This window comes from Carlito syrichta, unplaced genomic scaffold, assembly GCF_000164805.1.
Source record: "Carlito syrichta isolate Samal-C Ts95f unplaced genomic scaffold, Tarsius_syrichta-2.0.1 Scaffold115738, whole genome shotgun sequence".
In the NCBI taxonomy this organism is placed as follows: Eukaryota; Metazoa; Chordata; class Mammalia; order Primates; family Tarsiidae; genus Carlito; species Carlito syrichta.
Genome location: NW_007059834.1, coordinates 19,046 through 27,830, shown reverse-complemented (window position 1 = coordinate 27,830; position 8,785 = coordinate 19,046). Strand labels below are relative to the sequence as shown.

The 8,785-nt window shown below is 52.7% G+C and overlaps 1 protein-coding gene across 1 annotated transcript; it reads right to left on the bottom strand.

Annotated features, from left to right (window-relative positions):
* Positions 1-6,381: 6,381 nt before the first annotated feature.
* On the bottom strand, positions 6,382-8,611 carry PNMA3 (paraneoplastic Ma antigen 3). The gene has a single exon (XM_008073834.2). It carries the CDS (start codon positions 8,483-8,485, stop codon positions 7,103-7,105), a length of 1,383 nt encoding a protein of 460 aa, XP_008072025.1. The 5' UTR covers positions 8,486-8,611; the 3' UTR covers positions 6,382-7,102.
* Between the last annotated feature and the right edge of the window lie 174 nt (positions 8,612-8,785).

Sequence of the window (8,785 nt, the reverse complement as noted above, 5' to 3'; positions counted from 1 at the left end):
GTTGCCCAGGCGGGTCTCAAACCTGTGGGCTCAGGCAATCCACTCACCTCAGTCTCCCAAAGGCATGGGATTACAGGCTGAGCCACCAAGCCCGACAAAAGTAAATGTTTTTAAGGGGTCAGCTCAGAGGGGAGAAGGTATTCAGCGGCACATGGCTTCCAAGCAGATCCCAGGCCCTACCTCTTGTGGCTAGAGTAATCTTATGGCCTGGAGCTGTGAGAAAGGTGGGCAGAAGTGTCATGCCAGCTGGCGAGCGTGCCTCTAGGGACTTGTTGATGGCCAGGCAAAACTGAAGTTTTCCAGGGGAAAGTTTGGCTCAGATCTGCAAAGAGCCCCTGTCTAACAGAAATCTGCTTGCCTGTTGGCTCTGATGTCTCTCCAACCTCAGCAGATGAGGGTACTCAGTGGTCCCAGAATTCACTCACTACATGGAGCCCTGTGACTACCTCTGCCGTGACACAAGTGTCCCCTTCAGGCTATCCCTACCACTGCTTCTTCGCTGATCTTTCTAGTTCAGACTTGAGCAGGTGTTTCCTCTCCTTCACGCATCTCCAAGGTAGTGGTCATTCCCTGAAGACCCAGGTGGCCTGCTGCATATCTGGGGCAGAGCACCAAAGTCCTTAGCATGGGGACCAGAGGCCTTTCATGAACCCATTCACCTCCCCGTGAATCTCCCGTGCTCCCCTGTCCTCTCCTTCCATCATCCTGGGACCCAACCACAATAGCCTTCCCTCCAGTCCCCTAATATCTACTGACCTTTCAACCCTGTTCACTACAGAGTGAGTGCCTTGATTGTGGGCAGTTTGCAAGAACTGTGAGTTGTGAGAGAAGGGAAGCCAAATATCAGCCCAGATACTGGCTTGGAGGCACTTTCCAGTCTGGCAATGTGAGTGGGGGAATCCAAACAGCAGCATGTAGCATTCTGAGTTCTTGGGTTGGGAGCTGATGAGGCTTCCAGAACTTGCAGTCCGTGTACTGGAGAGAAGGAAACTGAACATAGAATGAGCTCTAGAACATTTCACAAAGTCCTCACTGAGTCTCTGGTTACATAATAAGCTCTGCATGATCAGATAGAGACACCACAAGGCTGAGTAAAAAACACCTTACAAGGAGTTGTGAGCTGGAAATTACCAATCACACAGCATTCAGAGATACTGCATTTCCCACCAGCTATAATAGAGAAACCACACCAAAGACTCTGTACATTCAGTACATATCCCAGAAAGGCCACACCATAGGAGGAAGGCTCAGGCAGCCCTACCAGATACACATTCATAAAGCTTAAAAGCAGGCATTGAAAGGCTCCGCCTGGTCTGTAAGCCAAAAAACTGCCTGTTGGAACAAAACTTAATACAGAATGAATGGAAACACATGACCAAGATATTTAACAGCCTAACAGTCGAAATGCCTGACCTCTACACAAAAGTTTCTAGACATGAGAAGGAGAAAAACCTATACCAATGAGAAAATGTTTCAATGGGCCCTGAAATGGCAAGGGCAGTGGAATTAGCAGATGCAAACTTAAAGACAGCTATTAGAAATGAATGCACTGGCACCATTCACAAGAGCGAAAACATGGAACTGACCATACTACCCACTGAAACTGGACTCAATAAAAAAAAGTGTGGTGCATTTACGCAATGGAATATGATGCAGTCATAAAGAAGGACAAACATGGACTTCACAACAACTAGGATGGATTTAGAGTCAATAATACTCAGTGATTTATCACGAAACTAAGAACTGAGCACCATATGTTCTCACTCATAAGCAGACCCTGAACATTTACCATAATACTATAAGAAAGGGATTGGCAGTCGCAGGACACTGCCGGGGTGGGGAGTGGAGCACATAACATCAATGAGGGTACCTGATCTCAAACCAGGCAAAGTGGGGACCAAAGGGAAGCCCAAACTTTAGCTGTACGATGTCCACTTAATCTTGAATTGTACCCCACCTCTTTAAAATATATAAAAAAGCAATGAATGCACTGTTCCAGAATTGAAAGAGAAACATGAATATAATGAAGAAATTAACAAAGAAGAATCTCAACAGAAAAATAACAATTATAATGAAGAACCAAACAGAAACTCTGGAACTGAAAAGTATGGAAGTCCTGTATAGGACCACAGGTACAAAGGCAAATATTTTTTGACCAATACTCCACATAAAATCAGTGTCAAAAAGAAAGTCTTTCTCCCCCTTCCTCCCTCCCTCTCTCTCTTTATTTCTTTTTTTCTTTCTTTCTTTCTTTCGACAGTCTCACTCCTTCACCAAGGCATGGGTGCATTGGCATGTTCATAACTCACTGCAGCATCAAACTCCTGGGCTTAAGCAAATTTCCCACCTCAACCTCTCGAGTACCTGGGACTACAGGCTTGCACCACCGTGCCAAGCTACTTTTTTTTTTGTAGACACAGGGTTTTGCTATGTTACTCAGGCTGGTCTCAAACTCCTGACTTCAAACAATCTTCCTGCCTGGGTCTCCCAAAGTGCTGGAATTACAGGTGTGAGCAACCTGCTGGGACCAAAAAGAAAGTCGTTCAAATGCATCTTCATCCCACACTTCATCCAAGATACAAAAATTCATTTAGGTACATTCTAAGACCTAAAGGCCAAAGCTAAAACTACAGAGGTTCTGGAAGAAACCGTAGAATCGGTTTGCAAATGTGGACAAAGCAAAGACATCTTAGGCAGGATCCAGAAAGTGATCACTATAAAAGAAAATGAATGATGCAACGAACTCGATTATAATCAAACCCACCTGCTTATGAGCAGCCACCATTAGGAACTTGCATAGCCAAAATACAACTGGTAGAAAATATTCCCAGCACTTGCATCTGGCAAAGGACTTGTATCCAGAGTATTTTAACAACTTGTACAACTCAATTATAAAAACAGACTCCAGTTAAAAACTGAGCAAAAGACTTGAACAGGTACTCCACTAAGGAATAGCTAACAAGCATACAAAAACGTGCTCAATGTTATCATAAGTTATCACAGAAATGCAAATTAATGCCATAGTGAGATACCACAACAAGCCACCTGAAAGAATGACTGAAAATTCATAGCTGGCGATATCAGATTTTTTTGAAAGACCCTGAGAAGTCAGGCACGGTGGCTCAAGCCTGTAATCCCAGCACTTTGGGAGGCTGAGATGAGAGGATTGCCTGACTTCAGGGTTTCGAGACCAGCCTGGGCAAACTGGTGAACTGTTCAACTGAGACTTGAAACTCCTGGAGGAGCGTGCCTTGTGAAAAGCCTGGGAAGAGGCAGCATGGACAAAGCAGAGGGGCACGAGGCCTCAAGATGGGCCCTGAGGTCAGAGGGTAGGAAGCAAGGAGGGCAGGGGGCAGGAACTGGGCTCCTGGGAGGGAGGCAGGGCATCAATCACCCTATGAGAGGTGAGGAGGTTGGAGGCTCCTGTTGTCCACGTTGCAGTCCTGGGGGGGGTCCTCAGGGGATTTTTAAAAAAAAAGAGATAGGGTCTTGGCTGGGTGTGGTGACTCATGCCCGTAATCCCAGCATTTGGGGAGGCAGAGGTGAGAGGACTGCCTGAGCCCAGGGGTTCAAGACCAGCCTGGGCAACTTGGCGAGACCTCATCTCTACAGTAGATCAAAAAATTAGCTGGGCATAGTGGCATGCGCCTGTGGTTCCAACTAATTGGAAGGCTGAGGTGGAAGGATCGCCAGAGTCCAGCAAGTTGAGGCTGCGGTGGCCGTGAGCGTGCCCCTGCACTCCAACCTGGGCGACAGAGTGAGACTCCAACTCAAAAAAAAAAAAAAATAGAAAGAAAGAAAGACCCTGAGAAATGGGCACTGCTGATAGAAACATAAATTATCAATAGCTTTGGGAATCTGTGTGAAGTTTCTTATGATTATACCAGTACTCCATGGACCAGCCGTTTCACTCTTATCAGGAGGAAGGAAAGCAACTGTCCACTAAGGACATTCACATCAGCGTTCCTCACACAGCAGTAGCAGGATCACATGATGTTAGGAACCTTGAAAGTGAGAATGAGCCAGGGGACAGAAATGGGTGATGGACAGTAGGCCCAGCTGGAGGGCTCAGCAGCCTGGAGCCATCAAAGTCTTGGTGCTGTTTTGTGGAGAAGCAACTTCGGCCTGGCTCTGCCTTCTTTTCCACTCCCTTGTGCGATTTCTTAAAGAAATAAAAATCTCACTCAACATCACATACATGTATTCACACGCAAATGTTCACAGCCTCTCACACGTTCTATCATACCCACTAACACACATACCCACACAAGCACTCACGCATCCTACGTGTTCACTCACAAACTCAGACACTCACGTGCTCTCCAACACACATATTCACCCATATACACATTCACTGACACACACACATTCACACATCATCTCACTCCTACATTCTTACAAACATACATTCATATACACATATCCACTCATACGCTCTAATACGCATATACTGAAACACCAACACACATTGCTCACACTCAGAAATGAAGGTACGCTCCCACTCAAAAATACACATTAATTTGCACGCATTCACACAGCTCCTCACACATGAGGGAGCTCACAGCACGTGCCCAGGCCCAGAGGGGGCTGCAACATGCCCTGGGTGGGTATACACCACACGGCTTAGCACAGGAACAATGGCTATCAGTGGGTGGGCGGGCGTCTGCTTGGCCCGTGGGTCACAGCGGGGCCTACCCAGACAAGAGTGGGCCTCAGGGAACAGGGAGCACGGGAACTGGGGGGACCCTTCCTGGGAGACTCACATATTCACACACATTCACTGGCATAATGGCACGCGCACAAATTCATAGGCATAACATTCTCACACATCCACATTGTCACACACAATCACTAACACACGTGCACACATATTCATGTCTCACAGACACTCACACGTGCTATAACACACAATCTCACAAACTCGCCTGAGCCCCCGGCAGTGCTGCCAGGGACCCTGAGACCTGGGGTCCTGCATGTTGTCCTTTATCCTGGATTCAATTTCGGACCCACTGAGTCTTGGGGGCTATCCGAGGGCCCTAGGGACACAACCAGCCACTGCCTATGCCCACCACCATCCCGCTGCTTGGCTCCGTGCAGCCCAGGCGACCCATAGACTTTCAAGCACACACCCCACTGTGACCTCTCACCCTACCCCACTCCACCCCACCCTCAGCCGCCCCCACCCTCCATTGCCCATAGTGGAAGCGAGTCTCAGCTGCCACACAGAATAAAATTTATTGAAGAGAAATAAGTACTGGAACCACTGAGAGAAGAAAACACAACACACAGGAACTGCTGAGGGCCGTCAGAGGCCATGGGGCCCGGGCTCCCTCCTCCTGGGGCTCCTGACGAGATGCCACCCTCCTGCCACGTTCTTCCTTTCTGAGGGGCCCGGATCGGCCTCTGGGCGAGATGGTGGACTCTGACAATGTCCACTCACTGCAGGGAAGCCCCCACCCCAGGACCAGCCACGGGGGTGGGACAAGCCCTATGGCCCACAGGGGGCAGTCACGGCACACTGGAATTCACAGTACATAACACCCCACCAGGTCGAAGATACCGAATCACAAGGAACAACAGGGGTGGAATGTTGAAGCACAGTCCCTGCAGAGCCTCCTGCAGCTCCCTCCGTCCCTGTGGTCACGGTCATGGCCACGCCCTCGAGCATCCTTCCCGCGGCTTCCTGGGACTGCGCTGAGGGCCTCGGGGGAGGGGCTGCTCAGAGAAGAATACACACATCTCCACAAGAACAAGCGGCCACTGGTCTCAATCTCAACCAAGAAAGCAGAGGCGGAGCTCACGACACGACAGGAGCGAGCAGGACCTTGGCTGAGTGGGAGCTCACAGCACGTGCCCAGGCCCAGGGGGGCTGGGACATGCCCTGGGTGGGTGCACACCACACGGCTTGGCACAGGAACAACGGCTATCAGTAAGTGGGTGGGTGAGCATCTGCTTGGCCCGTGGGTCACAGCAGGGCCTACGCAGACAAGGGTGGGCCTCAGGGAACAGGGAGCACGGGGACTGGGGGGACCCTTCTTGGGAGACTCAGGCAGCTGGCTCCCTTGACAGGGTCTCTCCCCCTTAAAATCTCCCAACCTGGTGCAAGAGACAGAGGTCTTCAGAGCACACAGGCCACAGCTGGCTGCTCAGGGTGCCTCCAGGCTGGCCACCCAAGCTGCCAGGGTTTGGGACTGGCCTTGATGTCAGCAGCTGCTGAGTTGTATCGGCCATGCCAGTCCCAGGTTCTCCTTGCCTGTTCTTTCCAGTCTCTGGAGACCCTGCACAGACACAAGCAGAAGAAAACAACCCCCCCTCCCTCCTCCTCCTCCTCTTCTCCCTCCTCCTCCTCTTACTCTTCCTTTGGAACAAATGCTTTCCAGTACATTCACGCTGGGCGTCTTCTCTTCAGTCTTTGGTCTTCTTGTCTGCTCAGTCCTGTCATACCACAGGGGGTGGAAACTGCTTCTGGCTGGTGCTGGGCTCCCAGGGTTTGGGGGTCTCCTGCCCTCGCTTGGACAGAGAGTTTCGAGGGCGATGCCTTCCTGGGGCAGTGTAGATTATCCAGAAGACGGGTTGGACCCTGTGGGTCCTCCCCTCTCTGCCTGCTCTTCCTGGCCAGCCCTGGCTCCCCTGGGCAGGGGCAGCCCCGGGTCAGGCTCCTCCAGGCCCCACGTGGCCTGCAGGCCAATGGGCAAGCTTAGCTCAAAGCCCAGAGGGTGGGTATCAGGGGGTGGCCCAACGCTTGGGCCGATGCCCAGGCCAGAGCCCCCAGCTGAAACACCTGCAGCCCCTGCTCGGTTGAGGTCCCAATCTGAGGTGTGGGGACCCCACGGGGCTGGTGTGATGGCTCCATGCCTGTGTCTCCCACGGCCCCTCAGGGCCCTGGGCCTGGCCCTCACTGACCCATGTGCTGTTTGGCCTTGGCTGGCGGCCTCCCTTCCAGCAGGCGGAGAGTAAGAGGGCACAGCCTCAGCCTGGCTGCCCTGTCCCTCCGCCCCACTCAAATCCCCAGCTGTTGGTCTGGGCTTCCCTTCCCCCTCATTCCAATATCTCATGTGTCTCCTCGGCCTGTGGTACGAAGTGATGCCTTGTTCTCCTGAGCCTATTGGCCCTTGGACTTGGGATGGCTCTTGTCCCAAGCCCAGTTCCCGTTTCCCGACTCTTTGGCAGCCTCTCTCTTCTGCTTTACCAAGGGCAGGTTGACAGGGTTGATACACTGCACCCTGATATGGCCATCCTCTCCACAGCCATAGCAGAAGGTGTGGTATCTCCGTTTTCTTGAACCTTGAGAGCCAGCTCTGGGCATGCCCCCCCTTCGCTGTTGGCCTCTGCCCCTCCGGCGCCGGGAACCCTGGTAAGGCCTCGCCTCAAAACCGTTGCCAGAGACAGGGATAGGCATGGCCCCAAGCCCACAGACCCTGATAGCTGGCCTGGCGCTCACTTCCAGGATCTCCTTCCCTGGACCTACGGTGTCCTCCCACTCCTCCTCCTCACGCAGAAGCTTCACCAGGGCCAGGAAACCAGGGGGATTCCTTCGCTGCTTCATCATCCTCAGCTTCTCTCGAAGTTTCTCAGGAAGGGCAGCCCCACTTAAGACGTGTTGCAGGCGAGTCTGATTCACATTCCTGCGTGACACTGCATTTTTTTCCACAGCTTTTTGGAGCAGGGGCTCCAAGCGTAACACAAAGCTAGAGACTTTCTCTCCTACCTCCTGATAGGCCTTCCATAACTTGACCTGGGCAATTTTCCGGCTGTTCACAGGTCCAAACACCTGCTGCAGGGCTGCCAGACACTCATCTACAGTTATGGCTGCATTGTTGGCACGGAGCCCACTGATAACCTGCAGAGCAGGGCCCCGCAGGCACTCCATCAGCCGCCTCCGCTTCTCCCCCTCGGGCACCTGCCACGTCTGTAGCATCTCAGTGGTGTGCTCGAACCAGGCGTCAAAGGACAGTGCGCCTGGGATAGAGATGGTGTTCCCAGAAAACACTCTCAATTCTCGGTACAGCATTTGTTCTAGCAGAGGCTGCATGGCTGACTCCAGGGTGTGGGCCCAGGGCCAGAAATCTGGTGAGATAGCCACTTTCTGAACTGAACAATTTATGTCTGACCCAAGGACTCTGTTCATGTTTGCCACCGACCGCCTCTCCTCCTCTAAGAAGCGGTTCAGTCTACTGAGAAATTCGCCATCTGAGTTACGAGGCTTTACAACCACTTCCCAGGGGCCCCCCATTCCTGCTATTTCCTTGGGGACCAAAGCATAGTCCACATCTTGTTCGAGCTCCAGTAGAAACGCCTGGGCGTTCTCCTCCCTCCTGAACATCCTGCCAATAAGCCTGTATCTGCCCAGGTCCCTGAGGGCCTCCTGAAGGGTCTCCCCAACCTCATCATCGCCACAGTCCTCGGGGATCCCCAGGACGAGGATGCATCTCTGGATGTCCAGATGCTCCCCTCTGCACCAGTTCTGCAACAGGACCAACGGCATGGCCCCGAATCTCTGCGGATACTAACTTAGGGAGGAGTGATGGGCGTGACGCACGTATATCTGGGCCAGCTCCCGGGGTGATCGCAGAAGGCCCCGGGCTGCACAGCCTGTGAATGCGAACGGGGCGACAGCAGGGTTAATGCCCACCTCCCACGCCCTTCCCCCGGCCGCTCCCCCCCCCCGGTGGCGCCCCTGCAGCCAGGATCTGCCCCCGTCCCGCCCTGCGCCGGTTCCTGGGGGCCGCAGCCCCTCCCCACCCCGCCCCCTGCCCCGCGGGCTGCCGCAGTCCTGCTGGGGTGG

Excerpts from the sequence above, each read along its gene's own strand:
- PNMA3 (XM_008073834.2), bottom strand. The coding sequence starts at position 8,485 with ATGCCGTTGGTCCTGTTGCAGAACTGGTGCAGAGGGGAGCATCTGGAC.